This window comes from Pseudopipra pipra, chromosome 2 (assembly GCF_036250125.1).
Source record: "Pseudopipra pipra isolate bDixPip1 chromosome 2, bDixPip1.hap1, whole genome shotgun sequence".
Taxonomy (NCBI): Eukaryota; Metazoa; Chordata; class Aves; order Passeriformes; family Pipridae; genus Pseudopipra; species Pseudopipra pipra.
Window position 1 is genome coordinate 46,902,575 of NC_087550.1, and position 19,070 is coordinate 46,921,644.

The 19,070-nt window shown below is 40.9% G+C and overlaps 1 protein-coding gene across 3 annotated transcripts in view; it reads left to right on the forward strand.

The window, feature by feature from the left end:
• The first annotated feature begins 226 nt into the window (after window positions 1–226).
• NUP58 (nucleoporin 58) overlaps window positions 227–19,070 on the forward strand; it is a 42,807-nt gene continuing 23,963 nt past the window's right edge. The window contains exons 1-10 of one of the 3 annotated variants that reach the window (XM_064645377.1): window positions 227–395; window positions 6,336–6,475; window positions 7,813–7,851; window positions 9,292–9,444; window positions 10,493–10,627; window positions 12,895–13,005; window positions 15,859–15,883; window positions 16,333–16,398; window positions 17,158–17,332; window positions 18,649–18,728. In XM_064645377.1, coding sequence (XP_064501447.1) covers window positions 340–395; window positions 6,336–6,475; window positions 7,813–7,851; window positions 9,292–9,444; window positions 10,493–10,627; window positions 12,895–13,005; window positions 15,859–15,883; window positions 16,333–16,398; window positions 17,158–17,332; window positions 18,649–18,728 — 980 coding nt within the window. In that variant the 5' untranslated portion in view covers window positions 227–339. Of the gene's footprint in view, window positions 396–2,356; window positions 2,656–6,335; window positions 6,476–7,812; window positions 7,852–9,291; window positions 9,445–10,492; window positions 10,628–12,894; window positions 13,006–15,858; window positions 15,884–16,332; window positions 16,399–17,157; window positions 17,333–18,648; window positions 18,729–19,070 lie in introns of those variants that run through there. The other 2 variants (XM_064645379.1, XM_064645378.1) reach the window with 2 other exon arrangements.

Here is a 19,070-nt window from a genome sequence, read left to right on the forward strand (position 1 = left end):
GGAAGGGAGGGCTGAGGGGCGGCGCGGGAAAATGACGGCGGGTAAAAAGGTAACGGTACGGAAGTTACAGGGGAAAACACGATCGCTACTCCTCCGGTTGGAACGCGGTCGGCGCACCCGACCTCCCCCACCCAATACAATCCAAGGGGGACTAAACGGAGGGTGGAGCGGAGCGCAGACCCTGCGGCCAGACTGTCGAAACCCTTACAGAGGAGGGAACTCGATGGTACTTTCTGAATGACGAACTGCACAGCAAGCAGCTGAAAGCCAAGGGAGATAAAGGAAGATGACCTGCTGTTGAACCAGCAACCATGACGAAATCACTCCCCTTGGACTGACATGTGTCCCCATCCCAAGGTTACCTCAGATACTATACTGAGATACCTGCCCCCAAGGTACAACCACCCATCGAGTAAGATGTAAGACTAAAGTCACTCAAGCTTCACCTAAATGAAAGAAATAGTATAACAGTAAGTTAAGAAAGTGGAGAAGTTGAGGAAAACTGCATTGTAACTTCTGGGATCAGTCGATGGGCTGAACATGTCTTCTCCCCCATAGGTACGCATTAAGAGCCATTGTCTATGCACACTGAATGATTATCTTGAGCTAACTTTTGTTAGGGATTAGACCTTGTTAGTATGTTGCTTTGAATTGGTATATTGCTTTAAATATGTTTTCGTAGTCAGATACTATCACTGACAGTCCTCGAACCTTAGCCTGTAACAATCTTATTAATAAAAAGTGCTGTTCTGTAACCTGTTAATGTGAGTCCTTCAAGAGCACTGGCACTCGCTGGCAGTGAGTAAACGTGTGGAGACCCAGGAGGTGGTCTTGCTGGTGTGTGACCCTGAGCAAGTCAGTCAAACCTCCCTTCGATCTGACAGACTGCTCAGTGAAGAGTCCAGCACTGACAGGCTGGTTGGGCACGGGGGCCTCGGCTTTCCTGGGGCACTGACAGACTATTCAAACATTAAGGGTTTGAGAAAAATCTCCCCTTTTCACGTGATAGGCAGGGATGGCTGAGGGACAGGAGTGGCTGAGGGGCAGCCTGAATGAAGCGTGGAGCTGCAGCAGGACGCACTGGCCGGTGGGGCAGGGGCAGCGCCACACTGTATCCCACAGGGAATGGCAGCTGTGCTGGCAGCCACGGAGCTCAGTGCTGGCTGTGAAACTGGCCTAGCAGCCAGGTGAAAATCTGGCACTGAGGAGAGAGTGCCCTGGGTTCTGTGGAGGAGTGACAAATAGGTGTGTGGGAAAAAAGAGCCATTCCCTGGTTATCCAAGTCTCTCCTTCAGTCCGTGTGTCTTGTGAATGGGGATATTCCTGGAAGATTGTTCTTTTTGTTGTAGCATCCCAAAGAGGTGGAGGTGGGAAATGTTTAGTCCAGCCCCACTGCTTGCACGGGGCCACTCAGAGCCAGTTGTTCAGAAACATATCCAGGCAGCTTTTAAATATCATTAAAGATGGAGATTCTGAACCATCACTTATCTGGGCAACCTCGTTAGTGCTTGCAGTGTTTCCCGATATTAAGATGGAACCTCATGTATTTCAGTCTGTGCACACTTGCCTCTGGTCCTGTCACTGGGCACCACCAAGAAGAGCCTGACTGTCCTCTTTGCACCCTCTTTTCAGGAATATACATGTATTGTAAGTGCCCCCTAAGCCTTCTGCAAGCTGCAGTCTCCCAGCTCTCTCAGCCTTTCCTCATAGGAGAGGGGCTCCAGTCGTGCAGACACCAGGATCTTCACCTCGACCTGCTGCTAGTGCTTTGCTGGTCAACAGTGCCTGAACATGAGCCAGCAGTGTGCCCAGGTGTCCAAGAAGGCCTGTATCAGCAATAGTGTGACCAGCAGGACCAGGGCAGTGATCATCCCCCTGTACTCAGGGGTACTCACAGCACTGGTGAGGTAACACAAGGTGAGGTAACACCTTGAATCCTGTGTCTAGTTTTGGGCCCCTCGATTCAGGAAGGACATTGAGGTGCTGGAGCTTGTCTAGAGATGGGCAACAGAGCTGGAGAAGGGTCTGGAGCACAAGTCTTATGAGGAGCAGCTGAGGGAGTTGGCGTTGTTTAGACTGGAGGATCCGGGGAGGATGATTTAAAAAAAAAATAAAAAGATGATTAAACATCACAATGGATATCCCAGGCAGCTGGTGGAGTCACCGTCCCTGGAGGTGTTTAAGGAAAGGCTGGACGTGGCACTTAGTGCCGTGGCCTAGTGGACACGCTGGTGTTCGGTTACACCTTGGAACCGACGATCCCAGAGGTCTTTCCCAGCCCAGCTCCCGGGCGTTGCTGTCGCTTTAAGGGCCGGCGGGCGGTCCCGTGGTGCACTGCGGCGGGCGCGCGGAGGGAGCGTGGCCGGCTGTGTCCGCGCGCTTGGTGCCGCCGCCGGTCCGGAGCTGCGCCGGGCCCGATGCGGCGCTGAGGGGCCGCGACCCCCGACCCACCCACCCACCCACCCACCCACCCACCGACCCGGCCCCCGCCGCTGCCGGCTCCCGGCCCCGCTCTCCGGCTGTTCCCGCCGCCGCTGCCGCCATGTCTGCGGGCTTCTCCTTCGGCGGGGGCACCCTGGGCTCCGCGGCGGCCGCCGGCGCAGGAGGAGCAGGAGGAGCAGGCGGGGGCTTTTCCTTCGGAGCTGCCACGCCGAGGTAACGCGGCTTCCCCCCCGCTTCTGGGCTCGGCCCTGCCCCGCGGCCTGGGGCTGTCGAGCGGGCCCAGCTTGGGCCCGTGCGTGTGCGAGGGAGCGGGTCAGTGCCGGGGGGCGCAGGGCCCGCGCTCGGCGCTTCGCCCGCCCCCGGAAGGGCGCACGGCCCTCGGTGCATCGTGTCTGCCCCGGCCCTCCCGCCTCCTCCGCTTCCCAGGCTGCGCCTTCAGTACAGCGTAGGGAGCGATCTGTTCAGCAGCTCGTAGGAAAAGGAGCTGCTCTTCTCTTTTCGCTTTGTTTTGGCTCTGGGTGCCTCCCTTCGCGGTTCTTCCTGCCGTCCTGAGCGCAGGATGTACATCAGATGCCTATCCAGGTGCTTCTTGGCAGTCAGCCTGAGCTTGTGTGTGCGGTACGAAGCTTGTTGGTGTTGAAACCCTAATGTGTAGCATTGAAAGGTGAAATTCCATATATCTTTGCGAAGTTAGGTTCGACCTCGTGCTCTCTGATAGAACCTTGCATTTGGTGTAGAGTTTCTCGGAGTAAAAGGAGCACTTTGATGTGCATGTGGCATACAGCAGACTCTGGACTAAAAGCGTTATGATTTAGGTTTCTCAGAATACCTCGTAAAGGTAAGGAAGGAAAGTCTTGTTGCTGGTTTTTCCACCCTTTTCTATTTCTTTACACACAACTGTACTAGCAGAGACTGTTTATTGTGACCAGCTTGCTGCTGTGCCTCAGTTGAAGATTAGGGCTTTTGTAGGGCTTTGCATCAGAGTGTTTCCCAAACGTGATCAGGCAAAATTGATCACTGCAGTGCAAACTAAGCAAATAGGGTGGGCTACTCAAGGGAACTTTACCTGAAGCAGATGTATTTGGAAACACCTGTCAGAAGTGTCAGAAATTAGCATTGTGAGGGGAAGGGACAAGAACATCTGGATCTGAAGCCCATATGAGAAGGAACAAGTTTTTTGAGGTCCTCGTAATACTGTAGATTTTGTGGTCATTACATATTGGTGACTTTTCTTGTGTTATCTGTGCTTGGTTTTGCTGGGAGGGTTTGTTTAGGGTTTTGTGTGTTTTGGGTTTTTTTAATTGATATTTGTTTATTTTAATTCTCACAGTAAAGCTTATATGAACTTGGTAAAGAGTTTAGATTTCTTTTGCTTCATGCTTTTTTAATACAGGTTTCCTGTGATTCAAATGAGCAAGTTAAAATAATATTTATTTATTCAAAAGCAATTTTCTAAATGTACTGAAACAAGGCAAGCTCTTTTGTCTTGTTGATCTGCATTTGTTAAAAACTGCCTATTGAATTTAAATATCTTTGGTGATTTGTTTGGTTTTTTTTTTGTTCTAGCTGACACTTTTATCTCTTAAAAAAAGCCTAATAGGTACTAATTAATAGCAGTATAGCACTCTGTATTTTTATTAATTTGTTTATTCTTACAAGCAGGGCCAGTCTTCAGGGCTGTTGGTCAAGGAGTGTCATAGAGGAAGAGGGCTTTTTACTGCTCTTTGAACATCTCTCTGAACTGGTTTGCTTGAGAATACATTTGAGACTATAAGAAGCTGTTCTTCTTCTGGGTTGGATCTAAGATGATATTGCCAGGTGTTGGGAGAAAAGGGGCTTTATTGTCTAGTCCAAGCATAAATGTTGTTCATCAGTGTGATGAGCCCAAGATTATGTTCTGTTGGCCCAAAGCCTCTATGACATGCCAACCCCTCTAATTCCTGCATTGTACAAACAGCCATTCAGGTACTTACACGCTTTCTTAATTGATGTTCTCTTGTATGTTTTAGCCAGGTGCAATGCTTTGTTCTAGGTCTAAAATTGGTTAAGACTTGACTAGACTGACCCAAGCTCCTCTTCCTTCCATCTGTGGGGAGTAGATAGTCCTTCTGGCCCATGCTTTCTCCTACGGCTGAAAATGCTGCCATTGCTTTGTTCCTACATTTTGAATCTTTCTATCTTAAAATCCAAGCAAAATGCCACTTCATTTTATTTGGGTTGGTTATGGTTCGGGGTTTTTTTTGTCCTCTTGTAGAGCTGAAATGCATAGTTTGTATCTTAGCTTTCTTCTACTGGAATGCTAAAATGAGAAAATTCTTCACAGAAGAGTCATCTTCTCCTGGACTGGAAGAAGATGAGAAACATAAACTCTTGACTAGGGAGAGAAGCACTGTGTTATATGTTCAAGTTTGCAAGCAGTTAGGTCATGATACTGAAGTTTGGTATGTTGAAATTTTCGGAGTAAAGAAAGCTGAAATGCTTTGAATCCTGTGGGACACCTAGGCACGGTGGGTCTGTGTCTTTCTAAACTCCTTGGCTATTCTGCTTCCCAAATAACTTCTTTAAGAATAACTCCCACCTAGATTCTGAACTTGCGGCCAACTTTTGCTGGGCTTGCCATAAGTGGTTTTGTAGATGGCTTGAAAAGTTCTAATGCAAAAGCTAGTTATAGCCTTTTTTTTTTTTAGGATTTACTTTTGGGTTTAACTTAGGAGCTGCCTTCATACAAAAGGAGAGAAGAGATAAAGGAACAGTGAGAGAATACTGAACACTTGAAACATAAAACATTCCTTGACAGCTGTTGCCTGGAAGTCTGAATTGCATTTTGTTTCAGTGCTACTGTTATACTTTTGCAAAGTGTGTCTAAGTTAGAGAAAACTTACCTTTTTAGAAAACTTGTTTCTAAAAAGACTCACAGATGGGAGCAGGAAGTTACTACAAATATATTATTTGCCTGATCTTTCGTCAACTAAGAACAAAATTTTTAAAATCATAGACTCATCTGGCTGTGATTGGAGATAATAATGATTATTGTGTTCTCCTGTGTTTTGTACAATGACAGTGTGTTCTGTGCTACATGTAAAGCTTGGTCTCTACTTGGCATGAAACCTCTAAAATGCGTAGTTACCCAAAAGAAATTAAAAATGCTTAATTTTCCTAGTGATGACTGATCTCTGATTCTTTCCATCCCTTCACCTGTGAAAATAGCTCTGGAAGCTTATTTCTGTAACTTTCTAACACGTAGACAGAAAAGAAAGTATGGTAGGCATGGGTCCTCTGTGGTTGGCACCTGTGTAAAAGGATAGTGTTTTGGTTAGAAAATTAATTCATACTTCAGTGTATTTTGATGGCAAGATAGGGCAAAGTTGTGCTATTGCTGTGTATGGTTCTGTGTCACTGCTTATCACTTAAGAATGACAGAAAGCAACACTGGTTGAGGTTTCTGGTCAGAGGTAACTAACTGGACTTGTAACCTGCTTTGAAAAGATCTTCCAGATTTGTTGTCATCTTTGTGCTTCCTCTAGCACTTGTTCTCCCATTTCAGTGGAACAGGGAGAATAATCAGGCAGAACTAATGAGATGATCTAACAGAGAAAAGTTGAAATTTCCCTCTGGTCTAGCAAGATCTAGCAGTTCAGCAGGAGTTGAACAAATGCTGGAGTTAGTGTCAGGGAAGCAGTGGGAATTCAAGAGCTGTGGAAGGAATAAAAAGGGAAATGGACTTCCTCTTCCTGTTTGTGAGCAGAAAGTAAGCTTGAACTGTCTTGCACAACTGGGTTGTTTGTGGTTTGAGACAGTGAATGATGGCATTTCAAAGAAATTGAAATGAGGGGTGGTGGTGGATGTTTTCATTTGGAAATATAATTATTGCTAATAGTCTTATTTTGTAATAGCTCAACAGGAGGACTTAATTTTGGAACTCTGGGCTCTTCCACTGCTACAGCAACTACATCGGCTCCTTCAGTGGGCTTTGGGAGTGGAATTTTTGGATCAAAATCAACCACTGGCTTTACTCTAGGAAGCACCAGTACAGGTAGAAAAGAATTCTTATACAGCAGAAATTTGATTCAGCAGTAAAAAAATAAATTATATGTCCGCAAAAACTGGGTCATTATAACGTGTTTACTATTTTACAGTAGTTCCGTAGCTCTGAGTATTACTTACATAGTTCTGTAAAACAGTTTAATTGAGCAGTTTAAATTTATTGTGCATCATGCAGTACCAGTGCTGCAGAAACACAAATGCAATTAGCAGAAAATTGCCTGGGCTATGTGTAAATTGTTCCATAATTTGAATCCTGATGTTTTTTAGAAATCTAAGTCTTGAGTCCTAAGTCCAGGATGCTCAAAATTGTGATGTAAGAATGAGTTGTATTTTGAACTAAAAAATATTTTAAAACATTTTGAAATTGTTAGCATTTGTAATGCAGTAAATGTAATCCTACAGTAGTAAACATTTCTGGATTTGTTGGGGGTTTTTAATGTTAGCAATACACATGAAGAAATTGAATAGTATTTTCTTAGGTCTCTAATTCAACCTATAAACAGACAACTTCTTATAGGAGTAACGGAGTGCAAAAGAGTAGAACTTCTCTGACTGGAAGTATTTTTCTTCAGCTATCAAGCAGACATAATGTATTTTACTTTGGCTCCAATATTGCTAGACAAAATGGTCTTTTTCTTCTTGTATGCTGCTATGAGTAGATAGGGAAAGTTCTAAGGACCAATCTACTATAAAATAAATTCAACAGTAGAGTTGAAAGCCTGTATTAATGTGCTTGGCTACATTGGGGTAATTTTCTTTTAGCTGTCAATGACTCTTTTGATATTCTAATCAGATGGTTTTTAAAATATGAGATGGGGTAACACTGTATTCAGAATAATCTCTTTAAGTTACCAGTAGGGCAGAACCCTAAACTGAGACACAGGACTTTACAAGGAGTTTGGACTCTATAATCCTCTTCATTATACTGTAAATCTACTGGCTTACGTGCTGATGTTATACACTACCATATGACTGAAAAAATACTTGATGGAATTACTAGTTTCCATTTTTTTACCTTCATTTGTTTGAAGCTTCATACAATTTGCTATTCTGCTGTGTTAAAATCAGCTTCATTGGTAGCAGTTTCTTATAAAGAAAAATGTTTTTTAAAGTCAGTTATGCTTTGATTTGTGCTGCTGGTGCTTACAAATACTATTTTCTGTGCTAGTGTTTTATTTTAAGCACACTACAGAAGAAAACTTGTATAATAGTTGTCTCATAATGTTGCGTTATTTCAGTGTTTTGTTTCGTTTTTGTTATTGTCATAACTTCTCTGTGGTCTTCAATTACTCTTCTTACTCTATTTATTTGTTCTCATTCTTAAAGCCGGAACAGCAACAACTCTTGCTACAGGACTGACACTAGGTAAGGACATAATTTGTATTTTAATGTTATACAGACATAAGAAAACCCCAGGAGGTAGATCTTTCCCGTAATGCAGAGTTAGTGATCATATCTGAGCATGTATATGCCAGCCCAAAAGTTAAGGCTGCAAACCAGAGTGAGGCCCTGCACTTCTGGGCACTGTTACTTGTTAAAGGGTTATTCAATTCCTGTACAACAGTCACAGTGAAAAGTTAGACTTTGTTTTTATGTTCCCCTAATGAGCTTCATCCTTCAGCAGAGGGGAGGTAGAATATGTTATCAAAGAATTATTAATACAGAATTTCTTGGTCTAACGAACTCTGTGTGAACAGGTCTGTTTGGTAATTATCTCTTTTAGAAGAATAAAGAGGGTTGAACTGGAACAGACTTTGAAAATATTTTTGGTTTCTCTGATGCACCCGGGGTGACTGTTTTTCAGCTGTCATTACAAATACGGGAATATGTGGGTTGTTGTTGGGTTGTTTTGTTTCGCATTTGGGGTTTTTTTCTTTTTAAACATGGGCTGCTGAGGTCTGAGGAGTAACTGAACTTGAGTACCACAAATGGTTGGGATGGGGGTGGTGCTACAAGACTCACCGAAGTCAAAGAACTTAGGAAGCCATACTATAAATAAATAGGAAAAATAGTGTTGAATAAAGAAGCAAATGAAATGGGCAGAAGAAGGGAGGAGCAGCTGTTAACCCAGAAGAGACTGTGTGATGCATGGAAGCCAGTACTATGGACATGACCATTCATTCTTTTCAATAGCTGAATGAAATTATTTCATCCAAAACAAACAGCAGTTACTGAGAATACAAACAATGTGTTTGCTATTGTGGTTTCTGGATGTATGTGCACACTCCTCTTTTACTTTGGAATATGGATTCCAGAATGTGAAATGTGTTCCTATCATGAAAACAGCACAGAGTGGGAACTTCTATTTATTTTACTGTAGAAGTATTCAAAAGCAAAGTTTGTGACAGTAACATCCCAACAAGTTTCCTTGTTTGCAAATTGAAAGGATATGTGCATTCATTTTGGTATGCACATCCAATTGAGAATTTTTACTCTGTTTTGAGCAATACTGTTTTTAGCTCCAATTACCTATATTTGCATCATCTTCTAGATACTCTTGGTGGAAGCTCTTTTTTTTTTTTTGTTACAGTTTTTTTAGATTGCCACTAGATATGATTGCCAGTCCATGATTAAAGCCAATTGGATCCCTAGAAATTCTGGAGCTAAAAATGCCTGTGCAATTGATGTAAACATCTGAAATTTATTTGAAAGCGCTGTGGGGATATTTTACGTGATGCAAGTGATCTTGCACACTGTGGTGCTCGTGATGGTTAAATGGGAAGAATGCAGAAAAGATGGTGAATTTAGCATTCATTCTCAAACAGAATGTTCCAAGAGCAATAATTGGTTTTGGGTTTCTTTTAGGCACGCCTGCCACCACATCAGCAGCTACTACAGGCTTTAGTTTAGGTTTCAACAAACCTGCAGCTTCAGCCACACCATTTGCTTTACCTGTTACTTCTACCTCAGCGGGTGGCCTGTCATTATCATCTGCTCTTACATCAACTCCTGCTGCAGGTAGGAAAATGTTTAGGGGTTTGGGGGGGTTTTGTTTGCTTTTTTAACAGGAAATCTCTATTGTAAAACAGTTCTGTGTTTTATTTTTTCATTATTTACATAATTTTATGGTCCTTACATGAAAAGGTTCATTGGGCTTCTTGAGTTCTAAATTTGAGTACTCTAATACAGATAGAATTATGACCAGTATGCAGGTGATGTAGACACTATATAATCTAAGTCATTAGAATTGTAGCAATAGCTACGAAGAGCAATAGCTGTTCGTCAGGTAAAATCATCTTTCATATTGTTAACCCCAGGCTGAAAGCTTCCTGCTTTCAATGGCTGTGAAGTTTGAAAAATGTCTACCTATTGCAGATGGCCTGAAATGGTTGACTAGTAGCAGAAATAAGTTTTTTTCCAAATTACTTCTTGTACTGACATACACCTGCTGTCATATTTAACTCAGCTGAACTGCACCATGCATGATAATAATTTAGACTGGAGTTCATTTTTCTTAACCTTAGGAGACTGCATTTGAGCTCAGTTATCTGTGCCCTCTGTTCTCTGTCCCTTTATGCCTATGGTCTTTCTCTACTTGAGTCTTCTCTGTCCTACCAAAAGCTGGGATGCTTAATTCCAGAAGATAGCTCAAACTACCATGAAAATGTTCTTGTATCATGTGTCTTGTGTAAATATTTTAATGCTAAGCATAAACATTAAAATGTCATCATTTTAGTATAAAAATCAGTAGCATTTATGAGTTCCATTATGCTGTAAAATAAATTCTGTGCCAGATTCTAGATTCTCTAGTGTTCAGGGGGACTGCCAAAATTTCTGTATAGTTGCAGGTAAATATAGACTGATCAGGGTTATGAGGTCGTATAACAAAATAACATATAATTCAAAAGTCTATTGCTGTGGTTGAAGAATCTGAAGGAAATAAAAATGTTTGAGTTTATTATCCAATTATGATGAACATGCTGTCCAGACCTTTCAGTTATTTGAGATTGTCTATGGACACATTTGAATGCAGTGTCTGCATGAAGCTGGTTTCCTTTCTCTGCAGGAACTACTGGCTTTACATTAAATTTGGGTGGCACAACTGCTCCAACTACAACTGCTTCCACAGGCCTTTCCTTAGGAGGAGCCTTAGCAGGTTTAGGAGGTTCACTCTTCCAGAATACAAGCACAGCAGCAACAGGTAAGTTAGTTTTTTTGCTCCTTCTGTCTCAAAACACTGAAATTCAGTGTGTGATTGTACAAATTCATAACTTAAGTTTATACAAAGTCTTAATCCTGCGGAATTGTAATTTTTAACAGTGCTATGGTTAAGAACAGTGTTGCTGTCCATGGACAATAAAAATTAAATCTGAAATAATTGGCTCCTTTCTTATTCTTAAATGTGTTTGTACTTAATGCTTTCTTAAAATGAAAATGCAAGGAAATCTTTGTCGTTGTCATAATTGACTCAAGGAAGTTGCTCATATATGGGAGAGGGCAATGATACAAAAATATCTATAACTGGAGAAGTCGAAAGCTCCTTATTTTGGTGGGTTTTGGTCTGAATAAAATCTTTTACTGTTAATGTTGTCATTTCATGGCTTCCTGTTTTTTTTCAGCTCTAGAGGAAGAATTTGTGCTTTGTTGTAGTTTTGGTAACACTGCTCTTAAATGAAACAGAAAGATAGTTATGCCATCATCGAATGGTTTGGGTTAGAAGAGACTTTAATGGTCATCTAGTTCCAACCACCCTGCCAAGGACCGGAATGCCATCCACTGGACCAGGTTGCTCATGGCCCCATCCAGCCTGGCCTGGAACACTTCCGTAGATGAGGCATCCACAACTTGTCTGGGCAACCTGTGCCAGTGCCTCACCATGCTCACAGTAAAGATTTCTTCCTAATATCTAATCTAAACTTACTCTTTCAGTTTGAAGCCATTCCCACTACCCTGTCACTATCTGCCCATGTAAAAAGTCACTCTCCCTCTTTTTTGTAAGCCTCCTTTGGAAGACCACAGCGAGGCCTCCCTGGAGCTGCCTTATCTCTAAGCTGAACAACCCCAGCTCTCTCAGACTGTCTTCATAGGAGGGGTGCTCCAGCTTTCTGAGCATCTCTCTAACCCTCTGGGCTCACTCCAACAGGTTCGTGTATTTCTCGTGCTGAGGACCCCATAGCTGGATGCAGCATTCCAGGTGGGGTCCCACAAGGACAGAGTAGAGAGGCAGAATCACCTCCCTCAACCTGCTGGCCATGCTGCTTTTGATGCAGCCCTAGGATATGATTGGCTTTCTGGGCTGCAAGCACACACTGTTGGCTCATGTCCAGCTTTCCATCCACAAGAGTTCCCAAGTCTTTCTCCTCAGCGCTGCTCTCAATGGGTTCTCCCGATCTGTATTCCAATCTGGGATTTCTCCTGAACTAGGTGTAACACCTTGCACGTCATGAGGTTCTCATGGACCTAATTCTCAAGCTCGTCCAGGTCCCTCTGGATGGCATCCCTTCCTGCTTTTGTGTCAGCTGTACTGCTCAGCTTCCTGTCCTCTGCAGACTTGCTGAGGGTGCACTTGATCCCACTGCCTGTGTCACTGATGAAGATATTGAAGAGCACCAGTCCCAAGACAGAGCCTTGAGGGGCACCACTCATCACTGGCCTCAGTTTGGACATAGAGCCATTGATCATACCTCTGGCTGCATCCAGCCAGCCAATTCCTTATCCACCAAATAGTCCACCCTTCAAATCCATGCTTCCAATTTGGAGATAAGGATGTTGCTTGGGACCATGTCAAAGGTCCCAGACAGAAGTCTAGGTAGATGACAACAATCAGTCTTACCTTGTCAGCAGTTGCAGTCACTCCTTCATGGAAGGCCCCCAGACTGGTCAGGCACAATTTGCCTTTAGTGAAGCCATGCTGTCTCTCAAACTGCCTCCTTGTCTTGCATGTGCCTTAACATTGCTTCCATGAGGGTCTGCTCCATGACTTTTCCAGGCACAGAGGTGAGGCTCAGTGGTTTGTAGTTCCTCAGGTCTTCCTTTCTCACCTTTTTAAGAATAGGAGCGATGTTTCCCTTTTTCCATCACGGGGGCTTTGCCTGACCACCATGACTTTTCAGACATGATGAAGAGTGTCCTGGCAACATCATCAGCGAGTTCCCTCAGGACCCTGGGATGCATATTATCACAGACTTATGGCTATTCAGCTTCATCAAGTGAGCTCAAACTGGCTCTTTGTTAAAGTTAGTGATCTAATTAGTTACCAAGTAACATGAAGAAATTGCATAAAACACTTATGTAAAGTTGTATGAAACTTCATGCAGTTTGTTTTCTTCTCTGCTTATTTTGCATGTTTTTCAATCCAAGTGTAAATGGACGCTGAAACTGTGAGCAAGTTTATATATGCTTTTAGTTTAAAATAAGTTTGAATTATCAACACTTGAAGTGCAAAAATGCTGTTTGGATTTTTTATAGGACTTGGGCAGAATGCTTTGGGTTTGACTCTGGGGACAACTGCGGCTCCTTCAACTACTGCCAATGAAGGTCTTGGTGGCATTGACTTTAGTAGTTCTTCAGACAAAAAGAGTAAGTTTTTTTTAAAATATTCTTTTTTTTTTTTTTTAATTGAGAGAATTGTCAGAACACTACGGCAAAGACACCATTTCATTGTGTGAGGAGTGGGAAATTGAAGCTGTTGACTTTTAATTTCCTCTCCCTTACAAGGCATTTCAGTTAAATTCATTCTTTGATATTTTGCTTGTACAGAAGAACAAGATCTTGTGTGCAAATGCAATGTAATGTAAATGAACTTATTTATGTAAAAATAAGTGTAGGCTAGTGTCATGCTTGAGAACCAGGATCTCAACCCTTTAGCTTTCAGGGAGTGAAGACTCACAGGGCTGCTCGCTGAGATGCCGTCGCAGGTTTCTATAGAGCTCTATGTCAGATTGTCACTAGAGGGAGGAACAGAGCTGTTTAAGTAGTGCTAATATGAAAAGTACTGCTTTGAAATCAGCATTCTCCAGCTGTAAAAGATCTTAAACTTGGTTTCTTCTTTTGAAAGCCTGCACAATTAAAATGGACTAATTTTAGATGTTATTCTTCAAATCTGTGTTTCTGATGGTGCATAGTTCTATTTGATACATTCTATCAGATTGTTATAACAAGTTACAAAAACTTCTGTGGTAGCTTCAAAATACTTAAGTAAGGAACTATTGAGCATTGATATGTGGACACTTAATAATCTGTCTTGCTTTTATACTTCCAGAGTAAGCTTAACTAAAGCTGATTCTAAAATGTGCATTTTCTCTGGTGAATCAGAGCTGTTAATTTAATTTCTTGATTTCATTCAGGAGTGAAATTTTGAATTGGGTATGCCAATAGCTAAAAGAGGAAAAAAAATATAGAAACTCTATGAAACCATTTTTGCAGAGTAACATAAGTTGTGGAGAGAGAGGTCTCCTTACTTGTAGAAGAGAGGGCATATTGTCTGTCCAAAGTGGAGTGCTCTGCATGATGTTGTTTTTGGTGTTTATTACCGAAACTGGGAGTGGTGAAAAGCTTTGATTCCTGTGTACTTGTGGGATTTCCATTACTATAATACTGGGATATCACAACACTTCCATAACATACAAGTGTCATGAAATGAGACCAGAGAACCACAGACTCAAAATCTACTTTGGTAGTAGTGTCATTTTTTCATCTCTTAGGGGAGAAACTTGCGTGAGTATCTGAATTGTCCTATATATTGAAGAGTGGAACTGTGTTAGTTGGACTGTCAGGATAAGCAGAGATCCCTTAGCTAAGCAGTGGGAAATGTCAAAGGAGATTGTGTTTTTTGTGGTTTTGTTTTAATTTAGGAGTGTTTCTCATAATGGCTAGTGCTGGCTTAAGCAGCCCTGACAAATATCCCTATTTAGGTGCTGCTACTTAGTTCTGTCAGTATACTTGTTAGTACTACTATATGAGGAACTGTGTTAAGGTTTGACAGTGGTGGTTTCTATGATTTTGAGGTTTTTATTTCTTTTTTCCTCATGAAAAAAGGAAGCAGGAGATGTGGCTAGCAAAGAAAAGTGCCCTAGGAATCCCAGGGCAGATAGGGACTAGCACCTATGTTCTCTCCTCTGCAATTGGTTATAAAAGCTTTTCCTTCTAAAAACTGACTGTCCTATATTTCTTTAAAATATGGTTGCAGGAAAAAAAAAGCTGTTCTAATTTTTACTCATGTATTGCTAAAAAGAATGTTAAAAAATGTAAAGTCTGAAGCACTTGCTTGCCCAGAAAGTAGCAAAATCTGATTTCAAATCTGCATGTTTTACTTTATAAGTATTGTCCTGATGTACAGCAACCACAAAACAAACAAAAAAAAGAGAAAAAGGTGACTGGAGAGAGAAAGCAAAGCATATTTAGTTTCCTGCCTAGTTTTTCAGTTATCAGCAGAGAAAGTTCTAAATTCTGGTGTTTATCCCTCCCACTTTTTTTTCCTCTCAACTTGCTATAGATTATTTTTTTTTTCCCTTAGCAAAAGGCATAAGGAATGGTTGTGAGTGCAGGATCTCTAATGTACTGGGTGACAGTCTGTAGACAGTTTAAGTAGATGTTGCTTCTAAAAGTAGTAGCTACTCCTGGCAGGAGCACCTGACTTGTGCAACTTAAAACTTAGTTTGTGGCACTAGCATTAGCTGCATAGCTACTTTCTGTCTTGGTGGCACTGAGAGCGAAGACAGAATGTGAATTGGATCCAGCTGAAGATGAAGCCAGTTTCTTGGGCTTTCTGAGTGAGTGTTCTTCCTAGCAGACTGCTGTGGTATGGATGCAATTACTGCCCTTGGCCATAACTAGAAATAGTCATGATCTGTGTTATTCATGATACTGTTTTCAGCTGTGTTCTGTCACTCAGAGGCATTTGGCATCTTGATCCACAGATGTGTGATCTGGAGTGCGCAGGTGGTAGATAAGCAGTAACATCTTCAGTTCTGTAAAACCTCATTACTGAAGTAGCAGAATTCTTAGGGAACTCCAGTGGGCAAACGTTCATTACCTTTGTATTTGAGAGGAAAGTGCTGTTGCTGAATTTAAACACTTGAATGTTTCGTGGGTGCAGGTCTAAGTGAGTTATGGTTGCATAAACAGGAATAGATTTCTTATGCAACTGCAGTTGTTTATTCATTTGTAGTGACTTACAGAGTGCCAAAAGATGTTTTGTGTTACTCGGTGTGCCAAGAAATTAGCACCTCAACTGTTGAAGCATTGGTTGTGAAAAGATAGTGATCTGTGAAGGGGGTGTAAATTAAATCTTTCTTTTATGGCTAGTCTAATCTGTTCTGCTTATCAAGAGAAACCAAGCAGATGTAGTCATTAGTTCTTCCCTAAAATCTTAAGGTTGTTTTGTTTGTTCTTCAAAGCTTTATTTCTGACCTACAGTTTTTATTTTTCTAGGTGATAAAACAGGAACAAGACCAGAGTAAGTGTCAGATTTTCTTTGCAGTCCATGCCTTATTAGAAAACAGCTAAAAAAATATTTTAGCTTTTCTACTGATTTGATATTGAAAAAAGAGTAGATGTACATAACCAACATTTGCAGTATGAGCAATTTAGTAGTGTTAGTTCGTCATTTTAAATGCGGCAATTCTTCCTTTAAATGCAATACCTACAGCTTATTTGGCAGCTGCTGTAGGCTGATCATCTGGTCTGAAAAATGGTTTCTGCAAATGTGTATAATACTTACACCACAGGCTTGGACCCTGGCATAGTATCGGTAGTGTGCATTAATCCTAATCATTCCTAGCTGCAACATTTGTGCAATGGGTGCAGAACTAATCACTCGCTTGAATGTTTTAGTGATATTTGGTAGTTACGCAAAAATGTTTGGCAATATGAAAGCGCCATCTAAACGTTCATTGTCTCTCACAGAGATAACAAAGCACTGAAGGATGAAAATCTACCTCCAGTAATCTGTCAAGATGTAGAAAATCTACAGTAAGTAGTGTTTTTTATTTGTGATAATTGATTAGCTGAAGTACTGTTGATGCTCTATGTCAGGAACACCCTACTGGAGGCTGCATGGAGCCCAAGGCCTTTTGGCAGGTCAACTTTGAGAACAGAGTAGATGGGTAATTCTAGTAGCTGAAGTCTTAGTCTGGCTTTTTTTCAGTCTCTCTTTTTCATGCGTTTATGCAAATGGGCCTGCCCAACAATATGCCCTTAGAATCTTAGCCATCTCTCTCTAGGAGTATTAAGCTTGTTGCACATGTATAGTTAGTATTGAACCTTATGTCCATATTGCATGTGTATCGTGGCTCTCATATGGAGTAGAGAACTGCAAAAGAGCCTTCCCTCAGGCAGGGAGGGAATGGGTTGTAGACTTGGCTGCATGTCACTGTATTTGTGAGTTCAAAATAGTAATTGCTTTTTATAGATGCTATATATTACTACATATATAAAACATTAAAAATATCTTAGTTTGTCATTCAGCATAACATGTTTAAACACTTGCTATTTGAAGTTAAGGGTTTGGGGGAGGGATTTGTTTTCGTTTCTGTTTTGTACTTTTACAGTATTAGCATGCTAGGTGTTAAGATAGTACTGTGCCATACAGTAATTTTACTGTTCAGTACTTGGTTTTGAAAAAAACAATAGCTGTTTAAGTAATGTGACCAAGAGGTAAACAGTTGGGTACTTCAGATTCAATATGTTATGTTTATTTCTTCTTCACCTACCTCTTTTTACCTTCCCCAGGAAATTTGTGAAAGAACAAAAGCAAGTTCAGGAAGAAATTAGTAGAATGTCCTCTAAGGCAATGCTTAAAGTACAAGAAGACATTAAAGCTTTGAAACAGCTTCTGTCTGTAGTTGCCAGTGGATTACAGAGAAACACTCTTAATATTGACAAGCTGAAAGTTGAAACTGCACAGGTATAAATGAATATAAATTTTGTTATGTAGAGTTTGTATGTTGATTGTTTCATGTAGGATAACTAGCCTTCTTTATCAGTAAAGTTAACACATGCATCCAAACTAAAACAGTTGTAAAGAAAATGAAAAATTGAATCACTTCTGATCTATTTGAAGTTACCGGGGGAGACTGAAATCTGTGAAGTCAGTATTTTGAGATAAGTACAACAGCAGTAAAAATGACTTTTATTCAGGAAAGCATTCCTACCTAGCAGAGGCAACAGAAGGGAATGTGTGCCCACTTTAGTTCAGTTTCAGTAATATATTCAGCTGCTAGTGAAGACACATTTGTAACAACCCGCTGGACTCCAGAGCAGCAAAAATGCAAGTATATGTTCTTCTGATGACTTTGAAAATAAACGACCAAACAAAAAAACACCCCATAATATTTCAGGAACCAAAATATCGTAATTAGCACTAGTTTTGATTTAGTGAACTTGAGTCACAGCTCTGTCCACCAGTCTGCATCTTAGCTTTGCAGAGAGTTTGAGCTTGAGTTTTGATGCAAATGCTTTTCAGGTGAAGTTCTGTACCACTTTTTATTTCATCTAGCATGTCAAGTATTGCTATATAAATAAGTAATATTTTATTCTAAAGTAAAAACGTTGATGTTTTTCTGTATTTTATTCTCCAGTTGTGCCTTGCCAACAGTTTTCTGTGAAAACAAAAACTTGTTAATTATATTCTCGTATTTCTGTATGTGATGCAGTTGAGTATAATCACAGAACCAGGCACTGAGAAATTCTTAATGGTAGAGTTATTAGAAATATTAAACAGAAGTGTATGCTGTAATTATCATGCATAACATGATAATTTCCATAGAGAAGCATTTTTCTAAACTAGTTAATATTTTTTTAAAAAGATAAAATAATCCTTTTTGCTCTGTTTCTTCTCTTTTAGGTGTGTTACTTCCTTGCACTTGAATGTTCCTTTTTTTCCCCTCTAGTCCTCAGTAATTATAACAATATTTCTGAAGTACAATAGAAAGATCTAATCTCTGACAGCTTAGTGTAATATTTTCTCAACTTTTGAGTGCTTAAAGTGCTTTCAGTATGTGCTATCTTTTTTCCTTCCCCAAACTTCTGTTAGTATTTGCAATTCTCCAACTTTCTTGCAGTCTGTTCTTTGGAGAAATTCTGGTCAGATTCTATCACGATTTTAACGTAAATATATGAAGAAAATACTTTATGTGAACGAATAGTAGAGTCCTAGCTATTTTTCTTTTTGAACACTCCATACAGAACCTTATATTTTATTAATTTTCCCTATTTATTTAGGAGCTAAAGAATGCAGAAATAGCATTACGAACTCAGAAAACTCCTCCTGGTCTTCAGCACGAAAATACAGCCCCAGCAGAGTGAGTTGCTGTTATTTGTAAAAGTAGTCAATGATACAGCTTGAAGAAGAGAAGAAATGAGGAGACCTTATTGTAACCTTTCAGTACTTAAAAGGGGCTTGTAGAAAAGACAGGGACAGACTTTTTAGGGGGCCTATTAAAACAAGGGGTAATGATTTTAAATTGAAGAGGGTAGATTCAGACTAGATATAAGGGAAAACTTTTACGATGAGGGTGGTAAAACACTGGAAAAAGTTGCCCAAAGAGGTGGTGAATGCTTCATCCCTGAAAATATTCAAGGTCAGATTGTACAGAACTCTGAGCAACCTGATCTCATTGAAGATATCCATGCTTATGGGAGAG